Consider the following 21462-nt stretch of genomic DNA (forward strand, 5'->3'; position numbering starts at 1 on the left):
TTAAGGTTAATCACATATTTTTTTTATGAAATAAGGGGGCAAACGAGCAAACGGGTCACCTGATGGAAAGCAACTTCCGTCGCCCATGGACACTCGCAGCTTCAGACGAGCTGCAGGTGCGTTGCCGGCCTTTTAAGAGGGAATAGGGTAATAGGGGAGGGTAGGGATGGGAAGGGAAGGGAATAGGGGAGGGTAGGGAAGGGAATAGGGTAGGGGATTGGGCCTCCGGTAAACTCACTCACTCGGCGAAACACAGCGCAAGCGCTGTTTCACGCCGGTTTTCTGTGAGAACGTGGTTTTTCTCCGGTCGAGCCGGCCCATTCGTGCCGAAGCATGGCTCTCCCACGTATGAATTAAATATATCTGAGTACGGCGGTTAATCTCGAATTCAAAATATGACATATTAACACAATATTAAAAAAATAGGGTTTAAGCCAAAGAAGAGCTCAATTTTAAAATTTTAATTAAATATTAGTACAGTAGACCTATAAACATTTTGGTAATATTTATTTAAATTAAAATGTCAAGTATTACCTACAAATGTCAAACAACGTACCTACTTTTCAGTAGGTACGTGAAGGGTCAACAGTGAAGGGAATATTAAATGTATCATCATATTTTTAACATAACTTTATTAGATTAATATTTAACAAGGACATTATAATATTATAGCTTTTTCATAAGTGATAAAATTATTTCATAATACATACAATATTTTATTAATAAACAAATCATTTACAAAAAATAAGTAAGTACCACTACCGAATTACTAAATAAAAAAAACATAATTTTGTAAATGAAAATTGCACAATGAACATTATCTATGGACTTAGTTCTAAATAATTTCAAAAGATGGCGTTGTTTCAAAATTAAATCGTGCTGCATCAATGATACAAAACGGTTGCCATGAACAAAACAAAACTTAGTATATTGTATTAATATTAAATTATAAAAAAAGGTTAAATGCATGTTTTTGGACGGTATACATTATTTAACTAGAGTAAATTATTCTAAATCTTTCATCGAAGGACCACTACAATAAACTATAAGACTCAAGTCGTATTAGATAATTATTAAGTATTTTACCGTCAGATTGTTATAATAATAATATTATGTTTATTATTCTGTTAATATTTAACATTTATGCCTCTAAGCGTCATTTTTCAACCATTAAAATATTTTAGGACAAAATCGAATACGATATTTATTTTGTTGTAAATAACATGTTTAGTTGAAATTGTTATAACTTATAAGCAGTCCTTCAAATAACAATTATAATATTATCTACAATATTATATAAAATAAGACACTAAAATAATGCATTGAGCAAAGTCAGGAGTGAGTATAAATGCAACCCTACAGTAAAAACTATATTATTTCTATATAACTGTATAGTATCATTGGTGTATTTAACTTATTTTACAGCAATGCCTTAGATAATAACGCTTATAAACTTATTATTAGATTAATATTTCGATAAATCTAAGCTATGGTCATTGTAGTAAAGCAGAAGATGTATTTCACATTTCTAACTATTAAAACAAAACATTTATAAAATTTTAAACTGTAAAAAGTTGATACAATTTGAAGTGCAAAATTGACAAAATTTTAAAATTATATATGAGCCACTAAAATATTATTAAAACGATCTACCTACTTACTCATAGTTCTTATCTTAAATATTATGTAGGTAAAATATTTTATAGCCTATAATCTTTTACTACAGTTGGATGATAGCTGTTTTATTTCAGTTACAACTTATATATCTATAAATTATTATTATAAAATAGCGCCATAGTAACAATAAATTACAAAACAAAATATCCATCTTTATAAAATATACAACCCTAAGCATTTAATTTTATATAGCTCAAGTCATAACATATCCAATAAAACAATTTTTTTATATCGTATGTCTATTATGTATTAAATAAAATCATTTTTATAACTGGATAAGTATATGAATTATGAGGTACGCCATCAAAATAAAAAGTTTCAAATAATATTATGTCAACAGACAAACTGTTTTAGGATTAATCTCAAGCATACCAAACTTGTCAAAACTAAGTGTTTTGACCAAGAAAAATATATAAAAAAACTTAAATCTAATGGCATGACTCGACAAATTCTTACCATCTAAGAGTAGCATATAAAATGCGATTTTCAATCTCACTCAGTAAAATGTATTAAAATAAATGCAAATTAAGGAAAATATAAATGCTCGACATTGGCAAAATGTCATAATAGCTAAGAATTAAAAAATGTCATCTTACTGGCTGAGATTAAAAATCTTTTGCCTTGGCCAGAAAAATAAAAAACCTGTATTTTTTTAAACAGATAGCGGTATTTTTTATCAGAAAGCAGGTTATAATTGATAGTATATCTAACCGCTAGATGTCTGTTTAACAGCCGTTCCCAATATTTGATCTATCTCTGGTTTTGCCTTACTAGAGATAGGAATAGCTCACAATTGACATAAAATATATGTCTCTAATGTCTAATGTGAGTTATTCCTATCTCTAGTAGGGCAAAACCAGAGATAGATCAAATATTGGGAATGGCCGTTACACGATCGTGAAAATATCACAATCGCACTCGTAGCTGTAGAATCGAGAAAAAGACAGGTACTTAGATCAATAACCGAATTTCATCGTGTTCGTTGAACGGGCTAATGATGCTGGGCTGAAGATGCACCCGCCTCTGTAGATACCACTGACATAGATCAAGATAAATACCGCATGTGTATATACTTCGCGTGCCATAACGCGTTCCCAAACGATGAGCAATGCTCGTCTTTCGAAAGTCTGTTCTTTAGTCTGCGCTCCACCGTTACCGGAATCGGACGTCAATCGGAATTAAAAAAAAATCCTAAATGTCTAATTGTGCCGTATTAAGCTGTAGAAATTTAAATAGAAACGTTGGCTCAGATAATGGGCACGTTTCTTATCATCGGTACGTCACAGTAACTAGGAAAAAGTGGCACGCTCGTTTTCCTACAAATGGAGCGACATGCGGTATCTATCTTGATCTATGTCTGTGGTAGATACCAATATAAAAAGCTCTCAGTCACGTCATTATTTCATCAGTATATTAGATAGGTTTTTATAGTCCTTACCAGGCTATATCATAGAAATCTGTACAAATTGTTTAAACTATGTATCAGGTCTGAGGACTTGGTCCGTAGCACGACTTAGCACCATCCGTTTTGAGGCAACAGTTCCAATTCGACATAACTGACCTAATATAGAAGCGACTATTCGGGCTTATATACAGTAACCAGAGTAATTAAAACTAACGAGTAGGGCGACTCAGACAAGATCCCGAAAATATGTTTGACGTAGTATGTCATATCGGCCGGGGAGCCGTGCGTTAAAGCCTTTCGAAGCGAGAGTCTATAGCGTCAGTGATGCCGCGACAATGAAAATTGTATGGTTTGGAGTGGTTTGGAGTCGAGCACAGCGGTCAGCGACATTAACGCGTCTGGGACGTCACTTACCTACGCCAAATCATACATCTTTTTAAGTCGCGGCATCACTGACGCTTCGAAAGGCTACCTTTACTCAGCATTGTGAAACATGTTGAAAGGGACACTCGCGCCCAATTCGCGTATATACGCCAGTTTGTTTGAAGTCGAGGTACTCCTTAGTTCTGTCTACTCTGCAGTAACCTAAGGCCCAATTCACACCGGATTGGCAGCGGCCGGCAGCGGCGCGAAGAGCACTTTTAGTGTGAAATAATTTTAAACTTTATTTACATACCTATAACTACTAGTATCGCTTGAAAACTTCAAAAAGGCTCGAGGCACCGCCGGCGGCCGCGCGCAGCCGTTGGCGAAAAGTGTTCGCGGCTACCCGCGACCGCGCGCGACGTCGCGAGGCGCCTCGAGGCGCCTCGAGGGGTCGCGAGCTGCCGCGAGCACTTTCCGCCGACGGACGCGCGGTGCACAGTGGATCGAAAATCGAGAATCATAGGCATAAGAACTTGAATTTTGAGCTGATAATATGGTCTCCTAGTTGTTATTACATAATAAAATGTAAAAAGACGCAGCTACGTGTAATAATAAGGGAGTTACAATTTTTTTATGAAAGTAAAGAACACGGATCATTTAACAAAAAAACAATAGAATATGTCAAGTAGTTCCAGACAATTTAATTTAATTCAGTTGGAAGTTTTAAATTGTTACTGAGGACACTGGAAAAAGAGAGGGTTGATACATTATATCACCATAATAATTTATTTCTTCTTTCTATTTGAATTAAGTTTTTAATTAACCAAAATGAAGTACAAATGGTGCCGTAATACGAAATATGCCAAAATGTGAGTAATAATTAGTACTATAAATTATAATAGTGTGTGAGGATATAACGGCCAACCATGCGATTCCAGAGATATTATGCTCATTTTTCATGTCGGCTCCATACTAAAATTTCTTAAAAAAATTATTACTCCCTTATTATTACACGTAGATGAGTCTTTTTACATTTTATTATGTAATAACAACTAGGAAAACATATTTCAGCCCAAAAAAAATACATCTGAATCAAAATCAAAAAATACAATTCAAGTTCCTATGTCTATGAAACTCGATTTTCGATCCACTGTGCGGCGCTCCAAAGGTAGCGCGCGGCCGCTGGAGCGTCCACAAGCGGCCGCCCGCGGCGACGCGAGCCGCCTCTGCCGGCCTCGCCGCTCCTCGCCGCGGCTCTTCGCGCCGCTGCCGATCCGGTGTGAATTGGCCCTTACAGTCCTATGAAATACACTGTAACCGGGTATTCTAAATTATATTTCGAAGAAGTTATTAAAACAATACATTACAAATAGGATTACCTAATAAGGTATTTCACTGAGTATTTGAAGTAATTTAAGAAGTCACTTGAGAACTTAGGCCTTACGCCGTTAGCACTCTTTATAAAATCCACTACAGAGGCAGCGAACCGCGAAAAAGTGACATCATCTCGCTCTTAACCTTTTTGAGACTTTTTAGTCAGTGTGCAAAACGGTTTTTAATAAAATTAGACTTTACAGACCACGGTTACATGTACTACGTCTAAGACTTTATCCATAGGGGAACGATTTTAACTCAATTTTCTACCGTGAATTTTATCGATGTCACAATATTTATTCTTAGTTGTGTTTTCCACAGTCCATACTTTATGTGCAAGGCTGTTAGCACACATACCGCAAAAAATACAGATTTAAGTTAAAATGCTGTATCTCGCTCTATTGCTTTTGCGGTATACGACGTCAGTGTGACAACAACGCTGATTACAGAAAAATTCACGGCAAATTATTCCTTATAGCCTCAGCCTTCCCGTGGAGGCGGGGAGCCCAATAACCGTAATGCCATCCACGCAGCGAGGGAATGCGACGCGGGCTGCGGCGACGCGACTGTCGCGACGCGCGTCCGCAACTTGTGTAGTAATACTGCAGCTGCCAACGCCGCGCCCGCAGCCGCGCCCGCAGCTGACGCGAACAACGCGCCGAAACCGACCGCACCCATACATATGCCGTATACCACCTGGAATTTAAATAGGCATGATATAGAAATGATAAATTAATGTAATATTATCCCCATGTTATATTATGCCGATTTGATAAAAACGAATTTTAAAACTGCCATAGTAACGCCATCTCTAGGAAATTGTTAGCAACTTAAGTATTTACTCGGAAGAATGATGCAGAATATGTTGAGTTGAAGTATTTAATTAAAGTATGTAGGTATTAGTGATGGATTATAGTGTGAAGAATTATGAATCAAAAACTAAAATTGCGTAACCACGGCTATTTGTTTCAAGTTCATTGATTTAAAGTAAATTAATGAAATCTAAATATGTGTTGTAACGCCATCTGGCGGATATAACAAGAACTTAAAAAACACTTCACAGTGCTCTTAACTAACATACTGTTGCTGGTTATAATATTATAATAAGCAAATATGCACAATATATTTGTTTTGGCAGGACATTTTCACCTCTTCTCTTATTTTTCTCAAAAGACCGTCACGAGACCGTCAAGTTATGTTGATCCTAACAAAAATCATAAGATTCAAAGACTTTATGTTTTGCAAACTGAGCAGTAAAAATATATACGAGCTCAAAAAATCAACGACTTACAAGACATTGTGTCTTTGATTGTTTTCTAATTATTATGTACTTATAATAATTATTGAGAACATGAGTGTTTGAAGATTATAAGTTTATAACTTAATTAAGTTTGTAACTAACAATTCTAAAACTGACTTTTTTGCATAAATAGAGATTTTGATAAATTCACATCGTTTTGATTTTATATCAAAACAATGTGAATTCTATGCATAGCTAAATGTTGAAGTTATTAATTTGAAAGGTTTGTTCAAAACGAAACTATGAGGGAGAAAATGTGTTATTGCTATGGTGTAAAATATCAGTTACCCACTTCATCCTCTTATGTCTTCATGTATTATTAGCAGAACAGCATGAACCGTCTCATCCTATTTTTAACGCTTTTAATAGAAATCTCTTACCTCCTCTCTTATCCGTCCGCTGAAGACCGTAACGGGTTCCCGCGTTGGTCCAAACGCGAGATCCGCTTCCGAGACCACATCATAAATGCCGGACACGCCGACATCGGCCGATCTCGCGTCGCGGACGGTCCGGCGTTTCCTCAGCGAGCGGGGACCAGCCACGGCCGGTCCGGGCTGCTTCGCTGGGACCACGGGCTTCGCGTCGGGACTGAGGTTGCGAGGACCGTGCGGGAACCGCTCACGGTCGAGCTCGGTGGGCCGGTCCTGAAATTATGTAATTAAAGAGGATGTTTCAAATACGGTATAGTAAGCCTAAAGGGGGTGACTCAGGGGGTCATTCTGGAAAACTTTTGTTTTACCACCTTTGGAAAGTCGAAAAAAAATTAAGGCATTCTTATCTATATATATCATCCATTATCAATATCATATGAAAAATACAAAAGTATGTCTGTCTGTTTGTTACCTCTTCTCGCTCAAACCGATTTTGATGAATTTTAGTTTTTCAGTTTTCATTGCAATAATATAACTGTGCACAGTTTTCATTGCAAGAATATAACTGTGCAAATATCTAGTTAGAAATATATTCAGTACTCACAGTGAACGGTCTAGCCAACGCCTCCACCAACTCCTCTACTGCGCTCATCCTGTCAGTGTCGGGCTCGGGGGCCCGCTGCGGCAGCGACGCGGGGGCGATATGGGGCATCGGTGCAGGAGCCGCCACTGCATCGCCTGATACTTCGTCACCGAATGCCTCCTCTAGCGGTAGACGCTGATGATCCTCGGCTAGAGCCAAGTCCGCATCTTCGATGGAAGATTCACTGAAATGATAATAACATTGTAAGGTAAAATTGAGTTTAAGAACTAATTAATTATTATTACTAAAAAATACTAACAATATTGTCTATATTGTATGGTATGTTGCTAGAAATAAAAATTCTTGAGCAGGCCCTTCAGGGGCAATGGTAGGCAACAGTACCTGCCCGTATGGTGATTTTGTAAATACAATGAAACAGGCGTTTGACAGCAAGTATAAATATCTGCTCAACCTAATACAAAATTTTGTATCCAATTTTGATAGACAGCCGATATTGTACATTTTTCGCTGTTACAAAATAATTGCTGTCCGGGTCTTATTGAGGCCTGATATTATGTGCTATCATCATTATTATGTCCCGATGTCATTATGGTCCTGCTGCGTCCTATCATCCTTCCTATCTATGACTCCTTCAGGGTTTACGGTATGAAGCTGCTTCTGGCTACACTTGCCCGATTTCATTGTGGTCCTTCTGCGTCTTATCGTCCTTCCAGTCCAGGGCCCTCTCGGGGGCGTTGCCAGTCGGCTGATAGCAGTCGAGGCCTCTTGCATCGAATGTGCTGACAGTTTACAACACTTACCCGATCTCATTGTGGTCAGGACCACTGCAGCAGGCTGCGTCCTATCGTCCTGGCCCTTTCAGGGGCGATGCCAGCCAGCTGACAGTGCTCGAGGCACCCGCGTCAGCAAATTCCGACCTTACATCGAATGTGCTGATATTTTGCAACACTTACCTGATCTCATTGTGGTACAGCTGCATCCTGTCGTCCTTTCTATCCATGACTTCTTCAGGGTCTACGGTATATAGTGGCTTCTGACAACACTTACCCGATATCATTGTGGTCCTGCTGCGTCCTATCGTCCTTCCTGTCCAGGGCCCTCTCGGGGGCGATGCCAGCGAGCTGACAGTGATCGAGGCACCCGTGTCGGCAAATTTCGACCTTGCATCGAATGTGCACACTTAGCGCGTCGGGGAACTTGAACGCGTGGAAGAACGCATAGGTGATGACGGTCGCCCGCTCGTCCGCCGCTTTCGCTTTGAGGAACCTGGAAGAGGTACATGAATGTGTTATAACATTGGTTATTTATAGCTAAGTTTTGGGAGATGGTATAATGATAAAGCGTTTGTCTCTATGCCTGTTATCATATTACGCTCAAACCGCAGGTACTATCAGAGAAGTTGATTCATAGGCAGATGGCGGACCTACGTAGTTTGGTCGAGTTATATCAAATTAACATAATTCGACCAAATGACGCAGATCCGTCAACTGCCTATGAATCAATTTCTTCGATGGTACATGTAACATGACCTTTGGTATGTAAACTTGGAGTACCGGGAATAAACTGAGGATAGATTTATCGCAAAAAATTATCTAGATTTTTAAATAGGCGCCTGAGTCGATCATACAAGTAGACAATGTTATTACTTATGACTATAATCTATAAACAGGGTGTAACAAAAATAAGTGATAATACTTTAGGGTGTGTACGTGTTCCTTGTACAGAGTTCACTGTGAAAGTAGCAGCGCTGAAAGACCAAATTTTTTTTTTTACTTTTGTATGGGAAAACTCGTGACGCTCGGGCCCTTGCCTATACAAAAGTGAAAAAAATGTTTGGTCTTTCAGCGCTGCTACTTTCACAGTGAACTCTCTACAAGGAACACGTACACACCCTAAAGTATTATCACTTATTTTTGTTACACCCTGTATTAATACGCGAGCGAATAAGTTTGGAGCCCTTTTTACGAAAAATGCAGAAACGTAGTACACACACTACAACGCGCACACTAGCATGTTTTGACTGACAAGCAAATTATACTCAGCTTTGTTTATCGTTGAATTCTGTTGTCAAATTAAAAATGGATTGTTGTTTTTTTTTAATCTGAAATAGTCTATACTTTAAACGGGGAGTCAAAAGAAGAAGGTAATTACATTTAAAGTCGAATTTCGACCATTAGGCGATCTCTAGTAATAATTATTGCGTCCGGAACTAAAGTTTATGTAGCTAGTATTGATTTCCTAGTAGTCGGTATAGTGGTCAGTTACAAAATGCTGATATTATAAAATATTACCTGGATATCATCTTCGGTCGCAGCACACAGCCGTACTCGTCGGACAGCTGGATGATGTGGCCGGACCCGTCTGAAGCCGCACAAGACTTCACACGCATGTCGAACTCGCCTGGAAAATTATAGTCAAACATTTGAGTACTTAATTTTTATGAGCCTATGCCGTCCCACAGCTGGGTAAAGGCCTCTCCCAATGCTCCCCACTTCTCTCGATCTAATTTTATTATAGTAAAATACAAATCATCGCATATAAAAAGGTGTGTTACACACACTTCACAGTGTAGAGAAGAGTAAGCATAAAAGGGAGGCTAGAATAGGGGTTTTTCACGATCCACCCCTGGGTTACACAAAAAGATACTATTTATTTTGTCATGAGCTTTGTGTCACTGTATAGTGTAAAGAAGAAGCTAAATTCGTGACCATCATCTATGTTATGATGTACTCGCGCGTACCATGTCATACATTTATAAAACTCTCGACTTATAGGTATATATAGGTACTTAACCATTTCCTAACCACCTAACCACACGCCAAATGAAATTGAAATCATTGTTTACGGCGTTGCCAGTTAACACCAGTTGTGGTCTGCAAACACATAACCGCAGCGCTAAAGAGGCGAAACACTTACCGGACCGTTATGAGAAATGCAATTAAAAGAAAATCCGTGACTAGAAAAGCACTCAAACGTAAACAAGATAAATATTACATTACGAAAGTAAGCAGACGTGATCTGCGTACATGTATGTATGGACATTGTAGTTTTGTATCTAAGAACTTGAAAATTCATATGCCTCCAAATTAACATGAAACTAAAATTGACGACCTCTGTGGCTTAGTGGTGAGCGCGTCGGTAGCTCAAGCCGGAGGTCGCGGGTTCGAATCCCGCCGACGGAACAAAAAGTTTTCAATGTTCCTGGGTCTGGATGTGTATTAAATATATGTATGATATAATAAAAATCTTAAATATATGTATAGTATAAAAGTATTAAATATATTTCCGTTGTCTGGTACCTGTAACACAAGTCCTTTAGGTACTTAGCACGGGGCCAGACTGACGTGGTGTGAAGCGTCCATAGATATTATTATTATTATTATTATTAAAATAAATAACCATGAATACCAATGTCGATTAAATGCTGATATTCGGAATGCGAAAGTTTTTAAATGTCTGTATGTTTGTTATCTGTTCAGTGTTCACGCTTAAGCCGTTGAACCGATTTTGAAGAAATTTAGCATGGAAATGCTTCAAGTTTCAAGAAAGGCTATAAGGTATTTTTATCCAAGAAAAATATACGGTTTTCGCACAATATATGAATTCGTGCGAAACGTAGTTGCGGGAAAAATCTTGTATACAATATTATTATTGTGTAAGGTCCGTAGCGTATAGTAAATAACTCATGACAACACATATTTAATTTTAAGGGTTATTATTATTACTAGAGACCGCCCAATGGTCGAAATTCGACCTTAATTTCAACGACATTAGGACTACCTATATTTTGTAAAAAAAAATTGACTTTATAATATTTTTTTCAACTCTTGTCTCTGGGACTCAGCTGATCTCAGACTGGCCGTGTAAGCATTGTCTTACAGGTTTTTAAGATTCAATAAAAAAAACTATAATCCATTTTCAATTTGTCATCTTGTTGTCAACAGATTTCGACCATAAATAAAAGAGTATAATTCGTATGTATAGGCTTGTCACTCAAAAATCTTTCATTTTTCCTAGTGTGTGTTTTGTAGTGTGTGTAATGTTTTATTTGTTAAAAAAATGTATGATAAAAACATAATTTCAAAATAATATTCGATATATAATATCGATGCACTCCTTCTCTATAATATAAACTATAACTGTGCAAAATTTCATTCACCTGCGTTTCCCCATTTTTCGTCAAAAGGGATACAAAGTTTTTGGCTCACGTATTAATATATAGATAGATTACATACTCTTTTACTATATATTTAGTAGGTAATATGTTTAATTACGTACACAGCACACAGAACAGTCATAGGTATTTCATTAAAATGCTAAGCATTTTGCATCTAGGTCTACATAGCATGCCAAAAGTCTAGAACGATTAGACTTAGTAGCGTTCTCACGTTTGCCTTCGATACGTCGAATAGCTTAATGGTGTGGGAACAGACGGAGATTGTTATGGTAATATTGAATTTTCCGGTGCCACAATAGTGAGATTGAAGTGAATAACAAAGTGACAAGTGTAAGAGTGAATATGTGAAACTGTGACGCGGTAGCTTGAACTGTTGCTACGTACCAATTTATAGTGTCAGGGAAATAATTGATTAGGGAGCTACGTTTATTAGCTTTGTCCACGCTGTGCCTTCTTTTGTTCATCAAGGGCATGCGCTATAGCACAGTCAACAGCGAACGTGAGGCATGCCCGTGACGCGCGTTGAAATCGTAGCGATCTCTATGACACTTTTCTTTCAACGCGGGTGGATTTTGATGCATTATTGAATATGCCAAACGAAAGTTGAATCAAAAGAAGATGACGAAAATTGAAGATGAAAATGCATAATGTGGACATAGCTAATAGGTTTCGTTGCATCGACGCGACTTATCGCTATTACAGATTATATAAAATAAATCGATAACGTTAATTGTTATACAATAGATTAGTCCACAATGTGCCTTTTTCTGTTCGTCAAGGGCATAGTGCAGTCAATAGCGAACGTGAGGCATGCCCGCGACGCATGCCCTCTGACCGTATCCAAAACTTTCGCTTTGTTATTAAAAATGGCAGTTGGCGTTGCGTTCGTTGACGCATTCAATTATCGAATGCGCCAAAACGAAAGTTGAATTAAAGAAGATGACGAAAATTGAAGACGAAAGCGCACAGTCTGGACTCTGGACATAGCTAATGTATATTATATTATACTATTCCGTATAATATAATATATTATAGCCTGCTCGACCGGATAAATACCACGTTCTCACAGAAAACCGGCGTGAAACAGTGTTTCGCCGAGTGAGTGAGTTTACCGGAGGCCCAATCCCCTACCCTATTCCCTTTCCTACCCTCCCCTATTCCCTTCCCTACCCTTCCCTATTACCCTATTCCCTCTTAAAAGGCCGGCAACGCACATGCAGCTCTTCTGATGCTGCGAGTGTCCATGGGCGACGGAAGTTGCTTTCCATCAGGTGACCCGTTTGCTCGTTTGCCCCCCTTATTTCATTTTAAAAAAAGACCCTGAAATCCGTAAATTATGGATAACTGCAACATAACAATGTATATATTGTATAGTATACCTACATCTACACTATTTTTTAAATGGCTTTTTAAAAATATATAGATACGTTTAAAAGGAAATAGTATACGGATATCCGTTTCGTTCTATAAAATACCTAAAAAGTAAAAATAAAAGTACGCAATTTAGGAAACAGTATACGGATATCCTACGCACATTCGATCCATAAAAAGCATAAATTATAGTATACTAGATGATCCCCGCAACTCCGTTGAGCCAAAATTCGTTTGTCGCGCGAGAACCATACAATTTTCCGGAATAAAAAGTAATATATGTCCTTTCCCGGGGATCAAAATATCTCCACACGAAATTTCAGCAAAATCGGTTCAGCGGCTTGGGCGTGAAAAGGTAATAAACAAACTGACTTTTGCATTTATAAAATTAAATAGGATTAAAATAACCATAAAATCTAATAGTATTGTGAGGACAAATACGAGCTCAAGTAAGAAAGTGCGACATAATATAATTGAGGAACATTTAGTAAAACATCCGATTATAAATATTGACCTTAATCTTAGTACGAGTTTGCCGTTTTGCGTCCTTCTGCGCTTGTCTATTAGGGCTGCCACTAAGACGTAGAAAGTAGAGAATTTTATACTCTTTATTATTCCTTCTCTCAATTTAATATGAAAAATCCCTGTGTTTATATAATATATAATAACTAAATTTATTATTTCACAAGCTTATAATATTATTATAAGCTTGTGAAATAATAAATTTAGTGTGCAAATCTACCGAATTGCTCAATAATAATAATAATCGAAACTGATAACTTGAACAAATGGCTACCAATTTTTGTTACGTTACCTAAACCAAGTAACTGTATTAGTCTCTTAATTATTTAATGTTTAGAAAAAAAATGGGAAAGAAGGAAACCTATATTTACGTCAATTGAACATAATTTATATCCTCAATATTTTAGAAAACTGTATGCAACATGAAAAGTAATTTCTTACGTTGATGAAAGAGTTAAGAAATTATCTAGGAGTCGACAGCCCTATCGTGCGACGTGCGATCCGTTAAGCAAACTCATTCGTACGCATTTGTCCAGTTGACTTTTTACAATACTGTGTACCGTTATGGTGTGTTTGCGCTATTATTGCCCTGTTAGACGCACACTTGTTTCACTTTTAAACAATTATTTGGCGTGGAGTTTTGCCGTTCCCTAAAAAAAACTAGGCCTTTACATCCGTTGTGGATGATTTATACAGTATTTTCCAGAGCGAAGTAACCACTCCTCAAATACTGTAGTGCCTGGGACAAGATTTTTAAATGTCCGTATGTATTAGCGCAACGATGTTGCGGACGTCATGTTGTGTTTTTAGTAAAGGGCTAAATAGTTGTAAATAGCCAGTAAAGGGCTAAATAGTTGTAAATAGCCAGTAAACTATGTTTTAAGGAACTATGTAGGTTTCTAATTTTCAAATTTCATTGAGAAATGAAAGTGTAAGTGTCATAATAATTGGCAACATGGTTTCACTGTAATGATGTTAAACAGGGTGTAACAAAACTAAGTGATAATACTTTAGGGCGTGTACGTGTTTCTTGTAGAGAGTTCACTGTGAAAGTAGCAGCGCTGAAAGACGATTTTTTTTTTCACTTTTGTATGGGCAAGAGCCCGAGCGTCACAAGTTTTCCCATACATAAGTGAAAAAAAAATTTTGGTCTTTCAGCGCTGCTACTTTCACAGTGAACTCTCTACAAGGAACACGTACACACCCTAAAGTATTATCACTTATTTTTGTTACACCCTGTATAGAGGTTATACTAATATTGGTTCCTTAAAATTCCTTTCTAAGCACTACAAGACTTATTTATTTGATTTGAAACTTGTTTCCTTTTATTAGTTTGATTACGTTTAACTGATTTAATTAACAATATTTTTGTCAATGTTTACTACACTATTATTTTAAAATTAAGTTCTGGAATTCTCAAGCTATTTTGTTAAAATTAAACTTTTGTTTTTTATCTAATTTAATGACGACTGTGAACTGGTTTCATTTTTAGGCAATTTAGTGAATTTATATTTTATGTGAAGGCAGTTGTTTGTTTCTGGCCGCTCCCATGTCTTTTCTTTTATACCTGTGAATTTTTCTATGAATAGAGAATTTTAAAATATTTTTTTTAACATGGGCGTGTCTATATTTTAAGTAGAAAGTGAAATTTACTGAGTTTTTATTGAAATTAAAATATATTTTACATTTGAACTAGAAAGTGAATCATCTCATTGCAGAATGTAAAATTAACTTTTTAATTTTACATTTTCTTTGAACTATGAAATAAATCTTATCGTATCTTTCGATGTTTTGTGTATGTTTTTGAATTAATATAAAACAAGAAAGTATGAAATATATGAAATTAAAATTACCAACTTTTTGATCTATTTTCTAGATCCCTATTTTATACTAATCATTATGATCCACTGAAACTTAACTAAATAAATATAGAAAATAGATTATATTACATAGAAAATAATAGCTTTTTACAAGAAGTCGATAATTTCTAAGCTAAGTAATTCTTGACAAAATTCAATCTCGCTCCTTTTACAGTTACTACTAATAATTCTGGTATGACACTTAAAATTAAAGATATTATAGGCTGTTCTTCATAATCTCTTGAAATAATCTTAAATTTTATTTATTGTTATTCAAACGAACGATTGAGTTGCCTGTAAAGGCATGTGCATTGTCAGATATATTTTACCCTTTGTACTTTTGAATCATTGGTTGGGACTTGGAAGTAAAATGGTCGCAATCATAATAAACAGAAGAAGGTTTCTAGTATGGTCAACATTACACCTTTATTATGGTTATATCCTCAACGATTCAACTTCAAGCCCTTTAGTCAAAATGCATTCGCCAGTTTGGATAGTAAAGTTAGATGTCAAAAATGTATGGAATTTGACATGGCGATTGGCGCTTAAGAGTTAAGACCATAAAGTTAAATAAGTATACCTAGCGGAATAAAGAATCAATGCCAAGCTGTCAAACGAAACCAAAATTGAATTACATCTGTGTGTACAAATCTGTTGACGTGTGCTTGAAAATGTTCCTACATACATTTTTCTAGAGTTCAAATTGTCAACGTGCCGATAAGTGCAGACTGGCTGTCAAAACAGATGAAAAAAATGGTTCTGCTGTCATCTGCATCACACGTCTCTTTTTACCACGCAGTGTTACTGATAGTGACATCTCGCTTACTCAGGCCTTTGTTTCTCTGTTCCGCTAGGTATATAAATTTATGGTTAAGACGCGTTATGACTTATGTCAAATCCGAAAGCACTCAGCTAGGTATAACAGCTTACCTCGGTAATCATTGATGGCGACGACTAGGGTGAGAGTGGAGCCGAGAGGCACGATGCCAGAGACCGGCGGTGCCCACGGCCCCTTGCCGGCCTGTATCTCCATCCAACAGTCCACGTTGTCACCTGGAAAATAGAGGTGAAAGGTTAGGTTAGTGGATACGTCAGCTTCTCGCATTGAAGAAGAGGCGTCGCGTTACATTGCGTTTTTTTGCAGTGCCTCGACGTCCATATTTTTAACCGACTTTCAAACAGGAGGAGGTTATATGTTCGTCTGTTTATATTTTTTATTGATATGCCACATTGATGGGTTGCGCCGTCGGAAGCAATGACGGAATAAGACATGAAAACGCGACGTGTTATCACTGATGTCACAGAATCTGATGTCTGGTATGTGCGTTGCCGTGAGTCGTAAGACACATGCGGCTTCACTCTAAGCAATAGCGATCTCAAGCAGCTAGAGCTATTGCAATTTACAACTCCTTTGCAGCAAGAATAGAGAATATGAATAGTAAATATAATAATAACAATTGTAGCGAATCTTTACAAAGTGTCAAAACGTCGTTTTCCTTGCTCGCTTAGAATTTAGATCTTTGAAACTATAACGAATTTTAATGCGATCAACAATCATCTAGGCTAGAGGCCTAGATTCTGGGCTAGCAATTAATTTCCAAAACACAGTTTTTTTAATTAACAATGGTAGGCATCTAATTGGCCAACTAGATGGCAAAAGATATCCATCGTATTGTACGGTCATATTCCGATATCATTATTTTAATATAATTAGGGGGCAATCGAGCAAACGGGTCACCTGATGGAAAGCATTTTATACGTGGGAGAGCCATGCTTCGGCACGAATGGGCCGGCCCGACCGGAGAAATACCACGTTCTCTCAGAAAACCGGCGTGAAACAGCGCTTGCGCTGTGTTTCGCCGAGTGAGTGAGTTTACCGGAGGCCCAATTCCCTTCCCTATCCTCCCCTATTCCCTTCCCTTCCCATCCCTACCCTCCCCTATTACCCTATTCCCTCTTAAAAGGCCGGCAACGCACCTGCAGCTCTACTGATGCTGCGAGTGTCCATGGGCGATGGAAGTTGCTTTCCATCAGGTGACCCGTTTGTTCGTTTGCCCCCTTCTTTCATAAAAAAAAGAGCAACTACCTCTCAACGTCATAGCTGCAGATGCGTTGCCGGCCTTTTAAGAGAGAATACGCTCTCTTGGAGGTTTGCAGGTCGTATTAGTCCAGAAATGCTGGTGCAGGCTTAGCATGGCCACCATAGAAAGGTTTGTTCTTACGGTAAAGTAGACAAGGTGATGGACTAACAAAGGAAATCTGTCAGTTTTTCCGCAAAAACTGTCGGCGTTTCCATTCTTTCGCATTTTTACTGTGGCCATGCTGGTGACAGTTCACCATACCTCGGAAGTCCAGCTGCACGACGTCCAGATCAGCAATCACCATGGGTGGCTTGGACGCTGTCTTCTCGTAGTCGTTGAACCACTCACACCGCAGCCGCTTCGCTTCATCCCACACCTCCAGCAGGTCTTTGTCATACTGCACCACCACCGTGTTCTCGTAGAACTGCCCGTTGAGATCTGAGGAGATGAAGAAGTTATGGTAGATGCCGATGTACAGAGTGTGACAGAACTAAGTGATAATAATTAAGGCTGTGTATGTGTTCCTTGTAGAGAGGTCACTGTGAAAGCAGCGCTGAAAGACCAATTTTTTTCACTTTTGTATAGGCAAGCCCCAGCGTCACGAGTTTCTCTATACAGAAGTGAGATAAAGGTTGGTTTTTCAGCGCTGCTACTTTCACAGTGATTTCTATGTAAGGGACACATATACACCCTAAAGTATTATCACTTAGTTTTGTTACACCTTCTATTTTATTGAAATTGTGGGAGTGTGGATATAGGGAATTTCCGAATAAGCCAGGTGTTATACTTGGTCAGGTCGAAGCCCACGTATATACTCGCTTACAAAATTTCAATAGCGTGATTGTGGCGCTAATTGGTCTACCCACAGTGCATTAAAAGCTGACGACGCGAAGATAAGAAGATATTGTAAATGAAAATCGTAAATGAGATTTACGTAAAAGCTTTTTTGTATGAAAAATATTGATTACGTTCATAAATTACTTGACGTTTAAAAGCCTAGGTGTGATGGTCTCGCTTGCATATTCTCTCGACAAAAAAAAATATTTGTCCACTTTACGTTTCTAAGAAAGCAAACGACGTTTTTGCCGGCACATACCGATGAGTGCTAAAGAGTTAAAACGAGAACTTTTAATTTTCAAATCCTTAATATGGTCTGTACTATAACGTGGATGAACTTAAGCAAAAACTAGAAGTCGCTCGAAGAACGCGGATCGAACCAGAAGCGACGGGCCGCGCAAGCGAAATCCACCCTAACGATCACGCGAGCACTATTCTTTTTAAACGGCCACTCGTCGAGTCGTCGAGCTCGTATCTCATGATCCGACGCCTCAATCTAATCTTTATTAGCTGGGCCATAAAGCATATTCTGCATTGTCGACGTCGCGCATGATTTAGATGAACGTCTAGAGTCGCAAATAGAAGGAAAGGGAAGGAAACGCGTTCGAGTTAGGATTCAGGGTTGGCGTCGCGCTGGCGGAGTGCCACGGGATATTGAGCCTTATGGTGTACGGGATGCGGAGCGGGAAATTCCGAGAAACAATGCGCGAACAGCGTTCGCAGAAGGAGCGGATCCCACGTCCGTTACTCCTCACTATCGGACGAAACTGGGAATAGATTAAAAAACCGTATTCACTTTGTAATAATGTCACCGACGTTCCTTACCGACGATTCAAAGTATTCTAAGTAAATCGCCGCAAACAGCCAATAATTACGGACATATATAAAACGTAATTGAATAAGGTATGCCATAAAAATATCTCTCAGTTCACTTGATGCTATTTAACTGCACGAGGTATTTCTGTTGAATAAACTGTATTTTACTTCAATTAACTAATTGCTTTATTTGGGTAACTTTGCAATAAGGTTCATATTTCTATGAATTTAGTGACCTTAAAATATTTGAGTGCATATCACACTACGCATTCTTTACGTTAATTTAGTAAGCGGAAAAGTGTTTTTTAAGATAGATAGAGATTTGAAACAGGCTTTACTTTGAGTCTTTAAACAAACACAGGTTTATTCTTAAGAAAAGCAAATTGATGTACTCAAACATACAGCAAGGCTAACCAAACGTCTGGTAAAAGACAGACCAGTCTTATAAGAAATATGTCAGGCAAGATGAACATTTGATGAAAAATGTATATTTATTTTACTAACCATAACTTTTTATCATATATGCAAAAGTTGTCTGTCTGCCTCTATACGCTTGAACAATTTGATATTAATATTATACTTTGAGTCCCGGGAAAGGACATAGGATATGTCTTCATCCCCGGAACAGTTATCGGACGGTAAAACAATTTCTGCGCGAGCGAATCGACAGGATTATCTATGTAGTCTGTAGATAAACGGCTGCAACTCCGTTGTGCCAAAATTCGTTTATTGCCTGGGAACCGTGCACTTTTTCAAGATAAAAAGTATCCTATGTCCCTTCCCGGGACTTGAAGTACATATGTCCATACCTCAACAAAATCGGTTCAGATCGGCGTGAAAAGGTAACATATAGACAGGCACACTTTTTAATATTAGTATGGATAAACTAGATGCATTTCACGTACTTTTACGGGTTTCGATGTAGGAAAAATTTGAACAAAATTTACAACAATATTATGTACTTTCATATTTTCTGGAATGTTTACGTACCTGCCACTGTTACTATCTGGCATCGCTCATCGCTGTAAGGACCTACCTATTTTAAAATCTGTTTAACAATTAATATGGTAGACCGTCCAACATTTCAATTTTATCTGGTAGCCCTACTACAGACTTGGCTCCGGGGTAAATGCGAACTTTACGACGATTTTGATTGCGTTCATCAATTAGTTCGTAGGTGGCCATTCTATTGAATGTCTAGGTATTTACAACTTGTTTAATTAAGAAAAGTAATATTTATATGCGTGTTTGAACGTGCAAGTTATTTATATTTATTGAGTGCTGATGCCACTTACAAAACCGTTTTGTCTTTTGACCTATATAATTTGTATGTAATATTAAATATACTCTTTTGTATTGCTTAAGATTTCGGCAACCGGAGCAACTACTAAGGTTTCTTATACCGTTTTTACTTCTCTTAACCTCGTTTATGAAATAAAGTATTACTTTGTACTATGTGCGTGAAATTATTAATTTAACGCACATGATCATCTAGGTCTCTATTTGTCTTCTTATGGTTAAAGCAGTTTACATTTTTATCTAACGTTTTTGTTCTTGTTTATTTCAGTAATTAAATTAAATACCTAATTGAACGTTCACGTCTTTTTGTCAATGTCAATATATGGACAATGTTTACTTTATCCAAGTAGGTAACTTGTGAAATATTAGAAAATGTATTTAGTCACGAATCGTGTGGGTAAAAGTGTTAGTCTTACCCACATATTGTTTACAGAGCCGGCACGAAGCACCACAGTATCAAGTTTGAAAAATAAATTATGCTGAGGAATGCACAGGTGAAGCTCACATAAACTTTACGTAGCTTTTCAAAAGTCGTATCGTCGGAACTCGATATATTTTTATTTAAATTATATTATAATAGATATACAGAATTATAGTATACATAACTTATTTTCGCCGAAATCTACGACAGTTGAAATTTCCCGTATCGATATTGTTTTACATGAAAATGATCTGTGGTAATCACTTACCACCCACTTACCGGGCTTGGTGCCGCACTTGGAGTAGGCGATGCGGAAGGAGAAGTAAGTCTGCCCCGTGGAGGGAGGCACGTACACGCAGCGCGGGTCACCGTGCTGACCTGAAACATACGATAGTTAGGTGCCAATTACTATAGGGAGAAATAGGTGTGTGTTAACATACGGCTATAGTTATTGCGACTTACTATAAAGGTGCTCCCCTCACAGGGAATAATGTAACGTTACAGAGTCGAGCATTACAATAGTGAAGGAGGAGAACCAAGCATTTTTTTAATCAATTTATTTAAGGGGTTTTGTCGGTGACCGGCAATGCCACCCCCATAAAGCTTATAAGCAAATCAACCACAACATAATATTATATACTATCTATACCTAAATATTACTTACAACGAAATCTAAATAATATATGTCTAGTAGGATACGAGCTTTCCTTGAATTAGGTGAGGCTAGAAAACTATTACAATGCGCACCTTGTAATGATACAAAATATGTATTTTTATGTAACTTGTGACCTATAATAATTTGACATCACAGGAGAATGCTCGTCGGTCAGGGAGGTAGTGTTGTAATGTAATGCTCAAAGTCGAATCTATAATGTTACATTAAACGCGAATCATGCTCCCGGTGAGGGAGCACCTTTAGATCAAACAAGTAGAAATAGGTGTAACATTATCATGGTTAGAGCGTCCGTGGCCTAATGGGTAG

At 37.7% G+C, this 21462-nt stretch overlaps 1 protein-coding gene across 1 annotated transcript in view; it reads right to left on the reverse strand.

Moving 5' to 3' along the window:
• Window positions 1–5212: 5212 nt before the first annotated feature.
• Window positions 5213–21462, reverse strand: part of LOC121740424 — a 92012-nt gene continuing 75762 nt past the window's right edge. The window contains exons 5-12 of the mRNA XM_042133113.1: window positions 20760–20858; window positions 17369–17545; window positions 15957–16079; window positions 9389–9497; window positions 8145–8363; window positions 7098–7320; window positions 6503–6766; window positions 5213–5518 (exon numbers count right to left, since the gene is read on the reverse strand). Coding sequence (XP_041989047.1) covers window positions 5303–5518; window positions 6503–6766; window positions 7098–7320; window positions 8145–8363; window positions 9389–9497; window positions 15957–16079; window positions 17369–17545; window positions 20760–20858 — 1430 coding nt within the window. The 3' untranslated portion in view covers window positions 5213–5302. The remainder of the gene's footprint in view (window positions 5519–6502; window positions 6767–7097; window positions 7321–8144; window positions 8364–9388; window positions 9498–15956; window positions 16080–17368; window positions 17546–20759; window positions 20859–21462) is intronic.

Source organism: Aricia agestis, chromosome 3 (genome assembly GCF_905147365.1).
Source record: "Aricia agestis chromosome 3, ilAriAges1.1, whole genome shotgun sequence".
NCBI lineage: Eukaryota > Metazoa > Arthropoda > Insecta > Lepidoptera > Lycaenidae > Aricia > Aricia agestis.